This window comes from Puma concolor, chromosome A2, assembly GCF_028749965.1.
Source record: "Puma concolor isolate L17-30 chromosome A2, mPumCon1.1.hap2, whole genome shotgun sequence".
In the NCBI taxonomy this organism is placed as follows: domain Eukaryota; kingdom Metazoa; phylum Chordata; class Mammalia; order Carnivora; family Felidae; genus Puma; species Puma concolor.
This window is the reverse complement of record NC_141668.1, coordinates 124,720,234-124,741,859: the sequence shown is the minus strand read 5'-3', so window position 1 is coordinate 124,741,859 and position 21,626 is coordinate 124,720,234. Positions and strand designations below refer to the sequence as shown.

The 21,626-nt window shown below is 41.2% G+C and overlaps 1 protein-coding gene across 2 annotated transcripts in view; it reads right to left on the bottom strand.

The window, feature by feature from the left end:
* The window catches only part of SUMF1 (sulfatase modifying factor 1), a 93,835-nt gene that overhangs the window by 28,747 nt on the left and 43,462 nt on the right, over window positions 1-21,626 (bottom strand). Inside the window, exons 4-7 of one of the 2 annotated variants that reach the window (XM_025922588.2) lie at window positions 16,826-16,908; window positions 14,842-14,964; window positions 13,975-14,089; window positions 8,566-8,679 (exon numbers count right to left, since the gene is read on the bottom strand). In XM_025922588.2, coding sequence (XP_025778373.1) covers window positions 8,566-8,679; window positions 13,975-14,089; window positions 14,842-14,964; window positions 16,826-16,908 — 435 coding nt within the window. The remainder of the gene's footprint in view (window positions 1-8,565; window positions 8,680-13,974; window positions 14,090-14,841; window positions 14,965-16,825; window positions 16,909-21,626) is intronic. The other variant, XM_086697552.1, reaches the window with a different exon arrangement.

The window sequence follows — 21,626 nt, the reverse complement described above, 5'->3', positions numbered from 1 at the left end:
CATGGTATATGGTGGTATCATTCTTTTTTTTTTTTTTTTCAACGTTTTTTATTTATTTTTGGGACAGAGAGAAACAGAGCATGAATGGGGGAGGGGCAGAGAGGGAGACACAGCATCGGAAACAGGCTCCAGGCTCCGAGCCATCAGCCCAGAGCCTGACGCGGGGCTCGAACTCACGGACCGTGAGATCGTGACCTGGCTGAAGTCGGACGCTTAACCGACTGCTCCACCCAGGCACCCCTATGGTGGTATCATTCTAAAGAAAGGTAACTTCTGGGTCAACTGACCAAGCCGCCAACATCACAGGGTATAGACTACATTTGCTGAAAGGTTTGCTCCAGACTCAAATCACTTCCATCTCTCAGAATAATGTTATAAACCTGTTCAATCCTCCTTGCAAATTCAGACATGGCTCTAAGCACTGCGTGAAGTGAGACACATACAGTTTTACCCTTCCTAAGGATTTCATTGATCACATTCTCTTACTCTCACAACTTCCTTTGTCCTTCAGTGAAAACTCATTAGCAAGTTAGGAAGAGAGTATAAGCAATTAGCTTATACCAGATGGTATTTAGAGATAAACATTATTTTCAATGAGTGCTTGAAGGCTTCCATGTTTTTATTTTCAACATTTTGAAAGTGGACAAGTGCTAAGGGCCCAATTCTCTAAGTTCTGCTTAGAGGAAGCAGTGTGTACTTCCTTTAGTAACTATAAACTAAAGACTGTCCACAGAAAGAAGTGTTATTTATAACTGCACGCTACCAGATGGCTTATCTCCTTATCACATCCCTAAAAAAGTCTAGAATAAATGTCTTCCGTGGACTTGATTTCAGAGAGAGGTATCAGTTCATAGCTTGCTAACTTACTGTACTTAAACGGTCATTGCACAGGGAACATAGTGGTCATAATTAGGTTTATCAAGTAGTTACTACAGAACAGCCACGTTAAAATTTTTCTCTGCATTATCTTACTGAAACCACAAGGGGTGCTCCTATTTCCTCACCAATGAGGAAGCTGTGTGAGAGTTTAAGTGACTTGCCCCAGGCTATTCAGCTAGTAGTGGGCAGAGCTAGGAAACCGGGTCCAACTCTAAAAATGCATGCTCTTTTTCTTTTTTAAAAGTTATTTTTTTAACTTTTTTTAATGTTTATTTATTTCTGAGAGAGAGAGACAGAGCATGAGCCATGGAAGGACAGAGATAGAGGGAAACACAATCTGAAGCAGGCTCCAGGCTCCCAGCTGTCAGCACAGAGCCCAACACAGGGCTCAAACTCACAAACTGTGAGACCATGAGCTGAGCCAAAGTCAGACGCTCAACTGACTGAGCCACCCAGGCACCCTTAAAAATGCATGCTCTTAACTATCATGTTATATATACTTCTTCCATATGTACAATTAAATACATATGCATATATATGTATACATATGTATGCATATATATGTATGTTTATACATATGCATAAATGTGTGTATATATATATATATAGACACACACACACACACACAATTAGGTGCATTTGCTTGATTCTTTAACATCTACAAGATCCTTGAGGGCAAGGAATTTGTGTCTGTTGGACTCCCAGAACCCAGCACATGAGTCTGGCATTGAGTGGGCTGCCAATTCAATTCCTGAATGAATAAAAGTATAGACTTACTTAGAAATCATAGGTGTAGATATGTATACGCCTATATTATAAATGTGTCTACATATCGACATGAAAAAAAAAAAAAACAGAATATCCTGGCAAAAAAAGATGATTTAACTGTTCTGTTTTTCTCTTCTCAATAACATGATTTTATTTCCAGATCCTTAGGGAAAGAACAAATGAGTCACACTATAGCATAGGGAGTCATGGAAGGTAAAGCTATAGAAATGGGAATGACACTATATTACTCTGAAATTAATTAACAGTCAAATGTTAGGTACTAAAGCCAATTTGCCAGATCAATATTTTTAAAAAATAATTTAGTGGAGATAACAGATTAGGAACGTAAGAACAGAAAACTGATTTAAAATCTCAAGATATAAAGAACGAGAGGCATAATTCACTGCCTCTCCCTTGCTTTTGGAAGAAGCCACTACATGACACAGCAATTCACATCTCTTAAATTATCTTTCATATTTATAACACTTCCTGAAATTCCTGACTTAATGTATGCAGTTTGTGATAAAATACTACGTGGAAGTAAGTAGCCTTTCGTGTTTTGTTTTTCAAATAACATCTGGAGTCTGGTAAACACTGTACAAGTCTCAACATCAGAAGACCTGGGACTTAATCCTGACTCTGAAAATCAAATTCAAAATCTGGGGCAAAGTCAACACCTCTCTCCATTCCATCAATTCTCATAAGAAATGAATCTAAGACCACATTCCTCTTTTTACACGAGCAGGAATATTTTGAGGATATGAGAAATGAAGGGAGAGAGAGAGAGGGAAAGCACTTTGGACTCTTCAGGGGGAAAGAAAACCTCTATAAATGTAAAGAATAAGCACTTTGACTGGACTCCTCCCAAAAGCACTAGGCAGCCCGGGGTATAGTCAGGGTGATCACACCAGAATGCAGGGTCTGAGGCTTATCTCTTTGTCTGGAACCAAAAACACACTTCACACTAATAATCTAGAAAGCTAATGTGGGGAAGGGCTTGGGGGACTGTCTTCAAGCTGAGAGACTGCACTTTTTCTTCCCAAACAATCGGTAATGATTCTGACAGAGAGGTGCCATGGGAAAATGGTTTATGAATATGGACTGTTGTGTGGGAAAAACTATAAAGAACAGAATTATTCTGTGTGTTGGAAAATACACGTAAGTGAAGTTAACTTTTGCTGACTTCCACGTGTGATGAGATAGAGGTCTTAACTGCAATCGTTAAGCCTAAGTTAGGGGCTAAGATACCAGGGAGATATTGGGAGATTCATTGTAAAACCAAGAAGAAAACTGCCCAGGGGAGCCCACATATGCAAGAGATGGAAAGGGAAGCCCACAGAGTGGAAGACAGAATGCCAAGCCCAGCTGAGAGGGTCTGGTCCTGGAGGTAGCATATAAGCTTCTGGCTGTCAATTCATACCACAAAGCACACCAAGACAGGAGATTCAAACCTCAGCAAGTGACCCGCACTGCAGGCCTACTCCACCTAGAATTTCATGAGTATCCCTCCTCTGGCCAGAAAAGCTGCTCAGACCTGGTCTTTGGGCTTTGGACCCAAATAAATAAGGGAGCCTTTGCAGGCCTGACCATGCTCCTTTCTTCTCAGCCCTTTCCAGGTAAACAGAGCACATGGAAAGAATAAACAGCCTTTGAGAGGAAGCCAGAAACCTGGGCTTTGGTTCTGACTTCCTAAAGGTCAGTGGGGCAAAAACTTCCTATTACTGTTGAAGTAGGGGACCATAACTAGGGATTTTGAAATCCAAACTCTCTGTAGGCAAGGACTAGGATTTTTTTTTTTTTTAATGTTTACTTTTGAGAGAGAGCATGCGTGCAAGAGGGAAAGGGCAGAGAGACAGGGAGAAAGAGGATCTAAAGTGGGCTCCTTGCTGTCAGCACAACCCAATGTGGGGCTCGAACACATGAACCGTGAGATCATGACTTGAGCTAAAGTCTGACGCTTACCTGACTGAGCCACCCAGGTGCCCCGACGACTGTGATGGCAGAGGAGGACTAGGAAGACAGGCTAAGTAGGAATCTAATATTCTTGCTGTACAAAATTCATTGATTCGTGCAGTGGCAGGAGACCAGAGGAGCGGTTACTGGGAAAAGAAGTAATCAAGTGTGGAGTGTAGAGGATGGACCAAAGTGATGTCCCAAGTGCCATCATCCCAAGTCCCAAGGGCAATCACCGCATGGAAAACAAGATTGTGAGCAGGACTGACAAGTGTGGCACCTGCCAGCACACTGTACATGCAGATTTCAGGTCAGAGGGAAGGCATGCGCCATGTGTGACAGCCAGGGGCTCCAAGTGTCATTCAAAACCGTGTCATTCAATGCAGACAAGGAGGGCTTACCACCTCCCTGGTCAACCCTATACCGTGACAAAGCAGCCTGGCAAAACAGGATACAGTTCCAAAAATGTCTGGAGCTATACAATCTAATTGAACAATCAAATTACACACCAACAAAAACAAAACAAACTCAATCTCTGGCTAATAGAATTTGGCAAGCAGCCAGATTCATTCAAAGCAGGAATGGTTTTTGAAAAACTTTATTCCCACTGGACTTGAATGAACCATGAAGCACTAGCAAGTTTCTCATTTAAGGATGACAATGTGTTATGCCAGCCAACGGTAAGGAGAGAAGGAGTTCTGAGTCTTCCCCAACATTCCTCATCAACTCTGCCTGAGAGAAGCATAGAATACCCCAAGTAGGCAGTCAAAACACAACAACACTTCTGAGGTATAAAATACTTTCACATGCAGCATCATCAAATTTAACTTCACAACAAATTCATGATAAAAGTAAAATTATTCCCAACTTGTAGATAACGAAAGTTAAGATATCCTAAGTTTAGGGGTACCTGCGTGCATTCGTCAGTTAACTGTCTGACTCTTGGTTTTGGCTCAGGTCATGATCTCATGGTTCATGAGTGTGAGCCCCCCTCATTGGGCTCTGCACTGGCAGTGGAGAGCCTGCTTGGGATTCTTTCTCTCCCTCTCTCTCTCTGTCCCTCCCCTACTTGTGCTGTCTCTCTCTAAAAATAAATAAATAAACTTTAAAAAAAGAGAGATATACTAAGTTTACAGAAATTCCTTTAATATTAAGTGGCAGAGCTATAATCCAAGTTACTTTGACTCATTCCAAGACTGGAGTTCTTTCCCTCAGGAAAAAAAAGCTGCCCGAATGAAACCATATACCTCAAAGTTAGAGTGGAAAATATACCATAGATCACACCATCCTCTCACACAATCAGCAAGCAAGTCAGCATGGTACGTGGGTAGTGTAAGTGAGTATACAGGTGCTGGAAATTAGGGTGCTATGTAAGCTCAACACATTCTTTACTGAAAGCACTACATACTGCCATAGATTAATATGGGCCTTGGGGTGAGGTAACTGAAAAGGGAAAAAAATGACCTTTTTTTGTTTGTTTGTTTGTTTGTTTGGTTGGTTAAAAGAAATAGTAGCAGCAATGGTAATACTCTGGACTGTATCTGTGTGGAAAGAGGTGATGCCATCTTAAGCAGCTCCAGAAGACACATACACACACACACACACACACACACACACACACACACACATGCACACACCCTCCACATAACCTCCTACCAGCTAAGACCAAACCAACCCTCACTTCATATGGTCAAATACATCAGCCTCTCTCAGAATTGTGTGTACAAAGCACACAAGATATTTCCACCACCTGCTTCTGCCATAAATGACTGCCCAATAAAATAAGCACTAATGATTAACTTTTGCTCCCTGGAAGTCACTGAATGAGAAAAAGATATTCCCTGAATAGCCTTTGCATACAGAACACTGACTTTTCTCAAGCTCCCCAAAGAAGCTTTAAAATGATTTGCCATTATGAGTTAGTCTTGGAACTAACACATATGCATGGCATAGAAGAGGTCAGTTCCTGAGTTGAAATGTTTACTAATCACGTGGACATTTTGGTTCAAAACTCTCCCTGAAAATGTCTGTTTCCAAGCAGCCTTTGCTTTTGAAACACCTGAAATATGAATAGTGGTCACACTCAATTCTAGGTCTCTGGAACTGGCTTTGTTACAGGACCAGCTATTATGCACCACATTCTTTGCTAGGCACTGGAGATACACAGGCCATTAGGGAAAGAAGGCAAATAAATTGAGACCTCAGTGAGAAATAGGAGTTTTAACCAAACCAGATGAAAACTACTATAGTTGTGAGGAACTGCAGGGCTCAAATTCCAGAGAAGAGGGAAGCTCAGAGATGACCTTTCCCATTCTTAGTTTCACCTAGAGGTCTGCTGATTCACAAAGGCAACAGCTATAAGGCTGAGAAGCTGAATAGAACTCTCAATAGACTCGTGGCCTAGGGAAACAAAAAATGGAATTACAAAACCCTTCAAGGAAGAAAAGCCATAGTAAAACCCCTGACTTTTGGTTGGCATCCTAAAAACTACATCCAGACAAGCCCTCACAGGGACTGAAGCGCACCTTCAAAACATCCCAACTCCTGATTGGAATTAGCTCATCTGAAATGGAAGTTTCCACAGGCAATGGTACATCCTCTCTAGAGAAAGATCACGCTATCCAGATCTCCAATAATATCTATAATTTTTCATATGCATTGTCTGGTACTCAGCCAAAAATAGCCAGGCATGTGAGAAAACAAGATGTGACCAAACCCAACAATGACAACAGAAGCAGGTCAAAGGGTAGCTAGAGACTAGAGTTATGAGATGCAGACTTTAACATATGATGACTAAAAACCACAGTGAGATTGCACTATACATTGACTAAAACTGTTTAAATTAAAAACATTAACAATATCCAGTGTTAACCTGGAGACCAGTTTTTGTCCTTTTCCTCTGGTTAAAAGAAATACAGTAAATACAGTAAACTGTTAATATATGTTACGTCTAAATGGCAGGTATGTATTATACTATTTTCTGTACCATCCTGAATTTTTATTAAATTTTATAACTAAATGTTTGAAGAAGAAGTAAAAGGTATGGCTAGAAAGATCAGCAAGGATTAAATGATCTTAGCCTTGAGAACTTGTGTTCAAGAAACTGTACTTTCTTCTTTAGACAAGAAGCCACTGAAGGGTTTTAAACAGAGGAGTGACTGCGTTAAATCTGTTCTCTGTAGACGTCATTGTAGCTGCATAGTGCAGAGAGATGGAAGGCAGGGGCCCAGCTGGGAGGCTGTTGCAGTACCCCAGATGGGACATGCCAGTGGCACTGGAAATGAAGGAAGTTGTAAAGATTTGAATGATGGAATCTGAGTTCTCTAGGAAGTTGGGGTTTAGTTCTCAAAACAGATAAATTTTAGCCCATTCAAATCAGGAAGCAAATGAGGCCACTGTGACCAAGAGAAATCTAAAATCAGAACAATTTATAAAGCAAGGACGACATCTAAGATAGCTCCTGGGACTGGGGAAAACAAGAGAAATGTGAATTTTTCTGTAAATCCTTAGAAGACACACAAGCAGTTATAAGACTGGAAGCTAATAAGCGCTCAGCTCGACAACAGATGGTCAGATAGATACATTCACAACTTGCCAGAATCCTGAAGCCTTGTGCACCCCCTTGCAAACATGCAGATGCTTTTATCCGAGGGGGAAAAATTCTATTTCTGACTCTGACAGCAAATGCCAAGTCACATCTTGCCAGTAGAGAATGGCATCTCCCAACCACAAACCTACCGAGAATTTCACAACCTTATTCTCATTTTGGAGAGAAGAGTTGTCTTTGACCGCTACTTGCACCAGCCCTGCCAGAAAGTACAAGGGAAATGAGTGGGGGAATGACAGTTTCCGAAGAACTCAGCTTTTTCATCTGCACCCAAGAAAGTAGGTTTGTGTCTCCAGATTATTCATGAGCAGCCCACGTGTTATTCTGTGAAGAAAAATCAAGCACATCAAACAAATTTATCCTTATATTCCGAAAAATGGCCTGAGGCACAGAGCCTGACAATTTCTTCAATTACTCGAGCTGCTTAACCCTCCACTGACAAGAGACTGAAGAATTAATTTTCTTTATAGTTACTCTTAGTTCCCTTTTCAAAAGGTTAAGGTTTAAAATTGAGCATATTAAGTTCCCAGTCTAGCTAGTTTTGGTATAAATATATATTCTTGGTTCTGACTTATGAATGTCTAGCTTGCTAGGGATAGGATTTTTAAATGGTTCTTTCCCCCCACACAACAAAAAATATTCAGACACGGTTGTTTTTTTTTAAGGAAGTACTTCTCACCTACATGCCCATGTAGTCCCTCAATTTTTGTATGTTCTTCTGGCAGAGCCTGGTTTTAAGGGGCACAGTTGAATGTTAGTTGCATTTAACATTCTTCCCATACCAGAGTAGGTAAAACTTAGATAAATGTGGTTGTCTTAACTCCCAAGGCATATGATGTACTGAACTGACATACTGCAGAGTGCAGGAAATAATGACTAAATGACTCAACTTCCTGACTCAACATTGACCAGAAAATACTTTCTCGTTTTTCTCTAAATAACACTCCTGAATCAAAATTTCAGCCAATCAAAACTCAGGCACTTAGCTGCATGATAAATACCATCTAGCATATCTCACTGGTTACTACTAAAAACATTAATGAATTTTGCATAGTTATTTAGATATCTTACTCTGATCAAATTTATGAGGCTGAATAATAATTTCTAAAGTTATAGGCAGATTCACTCAAATAATTATTACCATCACCATCCAGAAGTACATAAAATGCTTGTAGATATTTCTACACAGCGCTTTAAACTTGAAATGAGAGACACGTACTTAATATCCCTTTGGGGAAATACCAAGATTAATTTCAAGAGCAGACAAATACTCTTCAGAAACACATGAAATTCTTGCCACAGACCGCCTAGGGGATGGATATAATCTTCTCATGATACAGTCTGAGAATGATACTCACTGGGTTAAGTGTTTTTTCAACAGAATGGTGAACGGTCCACCAGTCTGAAGTCCATTCCCATGCGTTCCCCACTATATTGTATAAGCCATAACCATTGGGAGGAAAGGCGTCGACCTAAAAATTAAAAAAAGGGAATATGCTGTCAAAGTATTCACCTTCTTTGGAAATCTCTTTGCTGCAAAAATGCACTAAAAGAAGTAGAACTTCAAGGTATGAATATTAATTTTCATTCTGACCATCAAACTGCAATTTGGCCAATGTAAAAACAAAGAAAGAGACATGTTTTGCTTTGATTTCTCAAGGGGAGTTTAGAAACCTAAGGAGAGTTTATACTACATGGTAAGGAAGCCAACAAAACTCTTCCTAACAGACAAATAATGACCAAATCTGTACCTGATGGGGGAGGGGGGAGATGATGATTTCAACTCTCAAAAGCATAACAGAAACATCATATCAGACCCACTATAAGTTTTACCATCAGAGCTAAGATATGTGGCCACATAATGTCTTTTACGTTGAAAAACACCAAGTCACTTCTGTCCTCTCTACCCACCAGCCCCCTCCAACTCACTATCTTATCTTTAAGCCTCAGTCATTATCACCAAAACACTGAGACGACTTGTTTTTCTAAAGAAAATGTGAATTCATTATCAAGCATATTTGTAAGAAAAGGTTTGCAGTCAGTCTCTGGAACCTGGAAGTATGAGGCCAACTGAGATTCATCAGCAAGCAATCATATCACATTTCAAAGGCAGGTCAGACAGTCTGCCACATAATATTGTCACAGACAAAGAGCCAAAGTATAAAACTTTTTTAAGAAGGAGGGAAGGGAGAGGGGTAAGAAAAAACTTTAACTGAAAAAGTTAGTGTAGACAATTACACTATTTTAGCAACTTAAAATATTTTCCCAACATTTTTTAATGGAAATTCTCAAACATAAAGAAAATTTTCATTTTTTAAATGAAAATATATCAAGTTATCTTTGGGTTTTTATTTTTTATTTATTTATTTATTTTTTTGAGACAGAGAGAGAGAGAGAAAGTACAATCAGGGAGAGTAGAGGGAGAAAGAGAAAAGGAGAGGGAGAGGAAGAAGAAGAGAGAGAGAGAGAAGGAGAGGGAGAGAGAGAGGAGGAGAGAGACAGAAAGAGAGAAAGAGAGAGAGAGAGAGAGAGAGAGAGAGAGAGAGAGAGAGAATCCTAAGCAGGCTCCACACTCAGTGCAAAGCCTGACACAGGGCTCCATCCCACAACCCTGGGACCGTGACCTGAGCGGAAATCAAGAGTCAGATGCTCAATCAACTAAACGCCCCAGGCGCCCCTATCTTTGGGTTTTAAAAAATATTTTTGTAAAAAATAAAAATAATAATATAAAATACAAAAATATATATGTTTTTGTAAATCCATGGGGTTTTTTTCCCCATACTAATGATGTAGGACTAAAGAAATGAATAAACTAAAAATTCACCTCCATTTGACATGTGAATATGGAAGCACCTGATACTTGGGCAGTTCAGAGCACTTCAAAGTTATGAAGCTACTTCCTAAAAGAACTTCATCTGGATAATTTGGAAAGCTAAAAAATTTTGCCACTCTGCTTCCATATTCAGCATACATTATGGAAACAGCAGTCTTTATTTACTGCATCATTCAGTAATTCCATGCATGTCAAGTGAAGGCAGGAAGGGATCAATGGCGTAAAGACATCAAAGAGCTTACTGAGGGAGAAAAAATATATACCCAAAACAAAAAATCTAATTTTGTAAGACAGAGTGGGATGAGTAGGGAAATGAGTGGGGAAAAAATGTCTCAGAAATTCCCAAGAGGGAGAGGATTTCTGGCTGCAGAGATTTCCGGTTGCAGATTTCTGGCTGTATCCTCCTCTACAAAGGTAGAAGAGTCTCATTGGAATCAAGTTCACAGTTCTAAACTGAGAGAGACAGTAAAGGTGGAGAGGCCACAGGCATAAACCGTTCTTCAAGAATTTAGAGATGATCGGAAAGAGTAAGGTGGGATAATAGCTGCAAGGAATAGAAAGAGAAAGAAGAAATTAATTTGTTTCAAGAAGAGAAGAGAAAGAGCCAGGGGCACAAGAGCAATTAAAAGATGCAACAAACATTCTGGAGGAAAGAATCATTTCTCAGGCTCATAGAACACACAAGCGGAGGGGGCTCAAGTTCATGTGCCTGAGGTCCTTTTTATGTGCCCACACTTAGCAGCTACTGAGCAAGCAATTTAACCTATCTGGTGCTCTTAAACCATTCAGATGGGGAAATAAAATTGACTCAAACTTTGGGGTTTTCTTCCCCCTTTAAAAAATCTGATGTTTAAGTGAGATAAAATCTGGAAGTCACCATCCCTAAAATTACCATCTATGAGTATGCCATTAAAGAGAAGAAACTGTGTAACTGCTCATTGTTAAATTAATTGCACTAACCAAAGCTTCCTTCCAGGAACCTCACAAGAAAACAAATGTGCATGAGAAATATTTCAAACCTGCTGAATGATTGCTATGCATTAAAACCAAAACACACTAATAGTTGTATGAAAGTGGCTAACAAAATAAAAATCCAATTCGTAAGATTCACTGTGGTCAGAATAGTTTGCTCCGTCCAGACCAGAAGTAATAGCATACATAAAATATCAGGTGAGAGAGCTGTTTCACTGTAGTCCACCCCACCATTGAAGTTAAATTCCTTCTCTCTAATGAACAGACTGTGTGGACACAACAGCTCAAGTGGACTCAAGGTAACTGTCTGGGTCAACAGTCCTATTTTGAAGATACAGATCTTGCTAAGTCTCATTCCAAACACAGGTGGAAGCCACCTCCCTGTGCCCTCCTTCTTCTTTCTCCCCAGGTCATGTCTCTCAAATTGGTTCTTTGAGGGCCCCTGGGAACTGTTCTAATTTTGTCTTAGGAACTTGCATGGTTGCTTCTTGAGGTAATTTCTGGTGCATATATTCCAGGATAGACATCTGCTGAACTCCCAGTTAAATGTTCCCACTCTAAACATCTGTAAAGTGTCCTTATTTCACAGGGAACTTTGTGTTTTCTGAACAGGTGCCCTTAAGGATAAATGACTGTTTTCCTTGGAGACTCAAGTACTGAAATAGGATATGAAATTCCATAGCAGTAAGCACTGTGAAATATTCATAACTGCCCAGTCCAGCCTTTTCATGGCCTTTTACTAAAACTGACAGGCGCTTATATAATTTGGTCCATCGGAAGCCCACACCTTAGGATTCAAGGCTTACTGCAGTAGCCCTACTTCTCACAGCCTACCATCTAGGAAGGGGACCCAGGCTGCTAAGGCCCTTGTGCCAGTCTTTCTAATGTATCTGCTACCAAAGAAGGCCGGGTATGAGCCCAATGTTCTGAGCCATCCATGCTGAAGGTTAGCGCACCGCAGGTGAGTTGCTGCACACTCCGTGGCAGTGTATAACACTTCAATGGCCACTGTCCCACTGCCTCCACCTACCAACATCTTTCCTAGGGACTCGTGAGCATCCTCACCGAGCACCTACAATTCCAGTTTCGCTGACCAAAGGTGGCCCATCATTGGCTAGGTTTCTCACCCATGGAAAGTCTGAGAAAGGGTGGAACTCCTTTAGCCCCTGACATGTCTAATCCCTCATTTTGCTGAATACAACTATGTGCTTGTGAGAGTAGTAGCTATCATGAAGGAAACTTTGGAGGAACCAACTTCTAGATCAAATGATTAGTCTTCTGCTTCCTTCGGGTAGTACATCATTTCCCATTGGTTTGTGTTGGTTCCTTTATCACATGCTTACACATGTATATGGAATTTTATATATACACATATGCACCCCGATACCTCTTGGAAGGCTACATCTTCTCATGCAATCTATTATTTACATCAATTGCCCCCCCCCCCCAAAATGAAACTATAATGCTTTAACTACTATAGCTCAAACTATTTTTAGATTTCTGGTAGGTCAAGTGTCTCTCCACTCTTCATCTTTTCCAAAAATGTCTGGGTCTTCCTCACTACTTTATTATTTTCAGTCAAATTTTAGAGTCATTTGGCCATCTTCCAAACAATGTATCTGTGTTACATTTATAAGTAAATTTTGGAAGAATTATTTTTGTGTGAAACAAAAATACAAATATGAAAAAAATGACAACTGTTTGAAAGAGTGTTGAAAGAAAATCATTCTCTGTAACAACAAACCCAGTAAGGTGTTACTTCCCCACCGCAAGATTTCTTTCCTCACTGTTAGGAGAAAATGAAATATTTCCAACATTGCTTCATTAGTGTATGATTTTGCCAGCAAAAGAGCAATGAGAAAAGAACTCTTATATACTTGTGGAGGGAAGTATGCGATACGCACTCTGGAAAACAGTTTAGCCATATATCTAAAACCTTTACCAAGAGTGTTTACTAGTCTTTGGCTCATTAATTTCATTTTGGGAAATCTATCTTAAACAAATCATCAGATATACAATTTAATATTTATGTACAAGATGTTTCTTGTTAAATTATTTAGCAAAAACAAAACATGACAAAACAACAGATATAACCTAAATTAGTGAATGATTAATAAAAGGCAAATAAATTAGGCCTTATTCAAATGACAGGTTATCCATCTGTTGAAAAATGTACTTGTTCCTCATATTAAGCAGGGAAAAACAAGATTTTAAGTATTACATTCAGCATGACCCAAAAGCAACATGTAAAAAGTATATACATATACATATATATATATATACACACACACACATATATATGCATATATGTATGTGTGTGTATACACACACATATATACACATATACACAGCTATATATACACCAGAAAAACATATGCTGGCATATATGGTAGTTCAGAACATGGGCTTTGGAAACAAACAGACCCAGTTCAAACTCCAACTGTGCTACTTTCCAGCTGCGTATCCTTGGGCAAGTTAGTTAACCTTTCTGTCCCTCAGAATGACCACCTGGAAAATGAGGATAAAATACATGGTACCTACTTTACAAAGTTGAATTAACATTAAATGCATTAACTCATAAAAATGGCCTAGCACCAAGCCTGCCACACTGCAAACACTCACTAACTACCAGCTATTATTAGCATCAATAAACATGGAAAGGAGCAGAAAGAAATGTACCAAAATGCTAACAAGGTTTATCTCTGGGTGGCAAAATTCCAAGTCCTTTTAATTTTCTCTTTTATACTCTTTTTGTTTTCCGAAGTTTCTCTAAGTATGATGGAATCAGAAAGAAAACTGTGTTATGAAAAAGAATATTTGATTAATTATTAGGAACTGCCACGCGCACAGGCGGATGAACACAGGAAGACAGCAACAGACTGGTCAGAGAGCGCGCAATGCCTTCCGCGCATGTCCGCGTTCTCTGTGGCTGCCGCCCGCCTCCGGAAGCCTCGCTACTCACAGGCGCAGTCCCTCGGAAGCCGTCCTCCCCAGTGTTGGTCACAGGAAACTCGCCCTGCCAAATGTTGGCATAATGTTGGCCTTTCGGCTGCAGTTTGTTGCCCCAGGGGAAAAGTCTGTCAGAAGAGACACAGGCATCAGCCTGTCAAACAGGCACAGGCTTCTGGATTAAAGTCAAGAGAAGGAATGCAATGAAAGAGAGGGCATTGCTCACTTGTTCTGAGTGAACTACGTTTTACATTTCAAATATATAAATAAATAAAGCTTTTAACCAGAACTGTTTTGTTTTTGAAACTTCCGCACAACCAGCTCATGTCAAGTTCACCACAATCTCCGTGTTTCCCGGGTACTAGAGAGGCCTGCAATAAGTCACATAGCTAAAAGAAGGGCTTATAGAAGGCTGGGAAAGTAGGCATCATTGTGGACTTATATGGTAGCACAATCAGGCAGTATCACACCACACTTTTTTAAAAAGCCTCTGCTATTTTAAGGAGCCTTTCCTAGAAGATGTGACCCAAACATGAGCTTTCTGTCTCATGGTTCTAGAAGCAGAGAAATACCACTGCTTCAGGACATGCCTAAAATAAGAAAATCCTAAACGCAAGGCAGCCTGCCAAGAGGCTCTGAGGAGGACTCTGTAAGATCATAGGGAGATGAATGCGTGAAGCACCCTTTGGGGCTGCAGGGAGCCCACTTCACCTGACGCTTTGGTGACCCAGGCATCAGTGTCTCCTAGTAAATTCATGCAGATGAAGAAAGTCTGGGAAGAAAAAGTTCTTGTTTTCAATCAACTTTCTAACCGAAGTAAGTTCCACAGATTTAGAAAAAGGTCAACACATAGTTAGGCAAGGTGAGACCCTCCGAGTACCTGTTTTGCAGGCCTCCTCGACAGCTGTATTCCCACTCAGCTTCCGTGGGCAGCCGCTTTCCCGCCCACGTGCAGTAGGCCACGGCATCGTTCCAGGAGACGTGCAGAACTGGATGATCAGGCCTGGGGAAGAGCAAAAGCAGAGTGTAGAGGGGCACGAACTAGAACAGGAAACAGAAACCAGCTTCAGCAAAGCACCTATAATCACCCTCAGTCCAATCTGGGTGTCCAATCTCAGTCCAATCAAACCCCCAGCTGTGCCACATCTGTCACATTCCACCACAGGTGTCTGACATCCGAGTCTCCCAAATGGGTTATAATCCTCCTTGGAACTAGACTTAAAACATGTCCTCCCCAGCAGGCAGGCCTAGACCCCCAGAGAATCTCACTTGGTACACTGGGTGTGGAGATGCACCCCCCCATGTCCCCCTCGAAGGAAGGAGTGCTGTTCCAGCTGCTGGGAGTGCCCCTTCAGGGTCTCCCAGAGCTGTGGAGAGTCACCTAAGAACAGCCAATGACTAACCACAGTAGGGGCATAAAGGTCCAGCCATTTCAGAACACCCACAGCTCCATCCTACAGGCCCTATTTACCCCAAAGCCCTCAAAGGGATCAGTGGGCCTGCATTATAATCTCAACTTTTCCCTCTGCACAATCTTGCTTTTCCCCTCCTCTGCACAGGTTGCTTGGCTTTAAACTTTGTGCCTTTCTACTACAGATTAGTCAGCTATATGCACCTCCTGCTAGCAGATACCGAATGAGTATTTTTTCTAAGGGCATATAAGGATAAGGAAGGTTAGGGGGAAAGTTTGCAAATAAGGGGATCTGCACGTTCATACAGCACTAGATAATTTTTTTTCAAGTGAACTACACACTCCTAGTCCATTCCTTAAACACCTCTGAATTCCCTCCAGCAATTACACCATGACTTTCATTTATTCCTTCAACAAATGTTTACTGAGTACCTGTTACGTGTCAGTTACTGTTTTCAGCAATCAGAGACATACTTTGCTAAGAAAATATACTCAGTGGAAAAAATACATTCCCCTCTGGGTTTTCCTTCTGCCTTAGCTTTTTCTTCTATTAAGTTCATGAAAGAAAACACCACTTGGGAGCTAAGAGGCCCAGTCAACCTGTGGTGCCCAAGAATTCTATGACTTTCTGCCTCACAGTCTATTTCTACCACGAAGGCTGCCAGCTCAGGCTTTGCAAGGTTTCTGCCCTTCGTCAAGGGGCTATATCCCTAAAGCTGAACTTCATGAGCTCTTAGCTCCCTGACAATGAGGGCAATAACCAGGGATGTTGTTAAAAATAGAGGCTCAAAATTCCCATCAGAAAAAGTGGGTTAGGAGAACAGTTTTCTTAGGCTGTTGAGATGCTGAGTCCTGACCCAACCTTTCTCCATCTCCAGGGCTTAAAGTGCTACTCTATTTTTGCTTGAGATAATTATTTCCTTGCCACCCTGGAGACTGGCTGACCGACTTGCAGCTCTGTGGTTTTTGAGTCAGATGGTGGCCTCAAAGTATGTCAGTCCAGGACTGGAGATAACATGAATCCTATACCCAAGGCTTGAGTTTCCACAGTGACCACCTGGCCAGACACAACTACTTATCCACAGCACAGATGGTCTTCTTCCTCATCGTGACCCACTCATAGGAGAGAGCAAACAGACAGGTTGCAAACATTAAATATGTCAAGAGATTTATAATAGGCCTGTCAAAGGGGGAAAAAATTTTTCAAAGCAAACTCTTTGAGAGGCCAAATGAGGAAGAAAGAAGTCACTTGTTAGGAGCCTTCTATGAGTTACAACAGTGTTTGGGTCTCCACATATGTTATTTCCTCCTATGTTATTTTCCTACCAACCAACGAGAGTTGGTCATTAGCACTCTTTTACAGATGAAGATGGCCACCGAGTTCCTTTTCAACAGCACAAGAATCTTTTTGGCAATTAAAAATGTCCACCAGGGAAAGAACCACCAGCCTCACCTGTGTCGAACAGTAGAGTCTGGTCCTTCTGGGTGTCTCCAGTTAGCGCCTTTAACAGGTAACCACCAGGGAGCAGCTGCAACCTCAAAGCAACACCCAGAAAAGCTGAGGTTAGTTAGGATGACTCTAGAAAAACAATGACTCAGTATGTGCAGAAAAAAATCTGACTTATGATCTTCAACTTCCTTATCAGTTACCAAACAAATACTTTTACCAGACTATCAAAAATAAATCTTCAACAAAAAAGTATTATTTCATATCAAAAGCACCACAATGACTGAATAGACATGTATTTAAATGATGTGTATCTCCAAGAATTGTTTAAAAGAGGAAGTGCTAGCTAATCCTCTATAATCTCTAACAAGTGAGAGACAGGTAGTACTGCTCCTGTTTAAAACATGGGGAAACAGAGTTAACCTTACAAGTATGTGCTGGGCTGAAGGTCCAACCCAGGTGGTCAGATATCAAGCTGAAGCATAAGGTGAAAAGCTGCAGTGTGCTTTCAAAAGACCCTGGTTCAATTTCTAGCCCAACATCAGATGTGCAGCCCCAAGCAAGTTCACTGTTTATCTGGCTTCATCTGCAAAATGGGCGCAGGATCCTGGCCTCACCTACCTCAGAGGTTGAATTAGATAGGGAAGTGCTCAGCCCGATGTTCCCAGGACCTTAATTCCTACTTTACAGTTCCAGTTACCCAAGTAAAATACCAAGTGGGCCTCATTTAGTGACTGGTTAAGAGCTTGGCTTTGGAACCAGTCAAAACAAGAGTCAAATCACTCATGATGTGACCCCTGGAAACCTACTGAACCTCCCAAGGCCTGTTTTCATACTTTTAGATGGAGACAGTAACAATACCTACCTCATGGGTTATGACAAGGAGGAGACATAACATATATGAAGGGCTTACGAGTATGCCTGGCACTAGCATGCACTCAGTACAGAGAACTCATCTCAACCATGGCCTCATGACAGGAGGAGAGTCATAAAACATCTTCATCACCACTGTTCCTAATACTAACCGAAGAACAGAAATTTGCAAATGACTCTTGTAATATAAACCGAAGTAGACTCAAGGTTGTGCCCATGACAATGCTACTGTCAGTCATTTGCTCCCTGATGAGCTGGGTTGAGTGGAAGAGAAGGGGGAAGTGTTTCTGCTAACAATTACAGCAATCACTGAAAACACCAAACTCTGTTCTTGTTCTTTTTTTCATATCAGCACAATCAAAACATTCATGGGATTCCAATCACAACCTGATGGGAAAAAACAAATTCTCTTATATTTTTCAATGATACAGGCATTATGTCCTTAAAGGACACTATTGCAAGGTGTTTTATTTTTCTGAGACCAGGAGAGGCGAAAGGCACGGCTTATTTCTGTTTCAAGTATGGCCCTGCAGACACTTAAATCTGGGGATGTTCTCACTGACTTGACTGCTGGATGCTTAGGGTCCAGCGAAAGGTAACCCCTTCCATGTCAAGGGCAAAGGTGCATAGAAAGCCGAGGTTTTCCCACTTTCGAGTTTCAGTAACTTCAGATCACTCACCCAACCCCAACCCACCCCCAACACTGATCAGAGAGGGCACCAGAAGTTCTATTTCTTAAAATAATAAAAGAAGTAAAGGTGACAAAATGTTAACCTTTGTTAAATCTGGGTGGAAGAAATGAGATTGCCTAATTTTCTTGTACCTTTTGTGTTTTGAAACATTTCATCAGTAGCAACTATTTTTAAAAAACTGACTTATTGATCTATTCTTCTACTGATGGGCATTTGGGTGGGTTCCAGTTCAGGGCTATCTATTATGAACAGTGTTTACTTCTATCAACATTTTTAGGTGCTCCTGACTTTCAGCAAGTATACATATGCATTTCTGTGGACTGCACACCACAGAGTGGCACTGCTGAATATGCACAGCTTTAGCGAAGACAACCAAACCCAAGCTCAAATGGCACATGTGCTCCAAGGTTTCCAGCCCCTTCTTCAGAGGGGAGCTTCCATGGACCTGGCTGATGTAGAGCAGACCCTGGTACGGCTGCTCCAAGGGCCTCTTAGACTGTTCCCTTTCCTCTCCTCTTCCCCTCAATTCACTCTGGTTACAAATATTTGCTGAACACCCACTGTCGGCCAGCACTGAGCCTGATTCCTAAAAGATTTCTTCCACTCCAGGAATCCTCAGAGTATGAGTTAAGACAGTATATTGAGGGGCACCAGGGTGGCTCAGTCAGTTAAGCGTCAGATTCTTGGTTTTGGCTCAGGTCATGATCTCGCGGTTTGTGGGTTCGAGCCCCACGTCGGGCTCTGCACTAACAGCGCAGAGCCTGCTTGGGATTCTGTCTCCCTGTCTCTCTGTCCCTCCCCGCTCACTCTCTGTCTCTCTCTCTCTCAAAATGAAAGACAAGACAGTATATCGATAGTTTTTAAATTATTTTGTTTATCTTACATGGTTCATTGCACAAAGTGGGGAACAAAAGGTGGACCTAGTCACTTCATTTTCCTTTAAAAATGTCTACAAAACTCAAACTGGTGGATCTAGGTACCACCTTACACACACTAGTGCTATAGGTCTGACTCAGTTTCCTCCCCACCACACACACACACTTTCTCTCATTCTAAATATCTGCTTTTCACTTCTCCCAGGATTTCTCTTCTCTGGAACCTTTCACATTATCTTAGCAACGCATCCCAAACAGACCCCTAGCTTACATGACTTGAATTCATGGAGGTTCGCAATGATCAACAATCTCAGGGATGTGCAGAGTGAAACACGAAGAACAGACTGGCTTGAGATGGGGAGGGGACACCACGGTAACACTGCCCTCGTCCAAAGGCCACAACCTAGTTTTTCTCCAAGATACTAAGACCTGAGGTAAGTATGCAAAGATACATCTACAGTATTATAGTATTATTTCTAATTAAAAATTACAAAGTAACCCAGCCTTGGCAGCCATCCATCCAAAGGAATACTGTACAGTTATCAAAAGATACTCCGAGGTGGAAATATGTATAAATGTGTTATAAAGATAACCTATAGAATAGGATATGTATTTGATTCTGTAAAATATATGCATACGAATGTATATGTAGTATACTCAGAAAAAAAGTCTGGAAGAATATACTTGCAATTATGGGGGTCAAGACTAGAGGAGTAATATGCTTTTTTAAGAATGAGTGTATATTACGATAATAAGAGTTCTCAACCTCAGCAATGACTGACATATTAGACCAAGTAATTCCTTGTTGTAAGGGGCTGTCTTGTGCCCTGTAGGATGTTTAGTAGCATCCCTGACCTCTTCCCAGTAGATGCCAATAGCACCCTCCCCCTAATTGCGGGAGCCTAAAATGTCTCCAGACATTGCCAAATGCACCCTGGGAGGTGCAAAATAACCCACTGCACTATGGCAATCAGGAAAAAAAAAAAAAAAAGATCGTCTTTCTTAAATGTTAATATATAGTTCATAGAGGCATAGTAGTAAGAGCATCCTATCCTGGAGCCTGGCTACCTGAGTCTGAACAATAGCACCACATTTTACAAGCTGCATGATCTTGGGTTTCTTAGTTTAACCTTTCTAGGTCTCAGTTTCCTCATTTGTAAAATGGGATAATAATACTTCTATCCTCTTCCTTGGGTTGTTGTGAGGATTAAATAAAGAAATGTACATAAAGAGCTGAGAACAGTGCCTGGTACAGAGTAAGAATTACGTAAGTGTTAGCTCTCATTATTACTGTTATTCATTTACGCTATTGCATGTTGCAATATTCTCTTAGAACTTTTGAAGAATATATATTCTATCAGTGAAAATTTGCCCCCTAATACTTCTTCAGCATGAGCCCCAGCCACCCCCAGTTCAACCTTTTCAGAAGATAGCCTGAGAAATTAGAACATGTGTCATTTCCAAAGAATTCTCAAGAAGAGTGTATAGTTGTCAACTTTCATCACAATCATGATGTGAGAACCATCTACACATAAACTAACCCATTCCCTGAAGCAAGTAGCACCACAGAGTTGGGGGGTGGGGAAGAAGGGGGTAGGGTATAGAGGATGCAGGAGGAACCCACAGTCGTCAAGCCCTAAGCCAGATGAAGCTTTGGGACCTATAAGAGTACCTATACCACATGCCTATCTGTGATAAAGACCTAAGTCTTCACTGTAATCATCAGATACATAGTCAGGAACAATCTCCCCATCTGACACATGATGAAGAAAAAACAGGTAATCAAAGTCACCCCACACAAGAGGACCAGTGCAATCAGAGGTAGGACATCACTTATCCTGGGAATCACGCTCTGGGAAAGCCATGATGTTTTCCAGCCCAATTTTAGGCAAACCCCATCCAATGTCACTAGATGCCTCCCTTTTTCCAATTGTTACTGTTAACACTACGTTTTTATTTTTTATTTTTTTTTCAACGTTTATTTATTTTTGGGACAGAGAGAGACAGAGCATGAACAGGCGAGAGGCAAAGAGAGAGGGAGACACAGAATCGGAAACAGGCTCCAGGCTCTGAGCCATCAGCCCAGAGCCTGATGCGGGGCTCGAACTCACGGACCGCGAGATCGTGACCTGGCTGAAGTCGGACGCTTAACCCACTGCGCCACCCAGGCGCCCCAACACTACGTTTTTAAAAACTTGTTCTTGAACTCCTGGTTTGTCTTGAAAATAAATGCTATCCTACCATGTTGAGAAACTTATGAAACAAATAACTTCTGAGAGCCATATATGAGTCAGCTAATCAAGGTCATACTGCAAATTATGGTATCTCTAAGCTCCTTTGCTTCAACAGCAAGGGTCTGTAGGTATG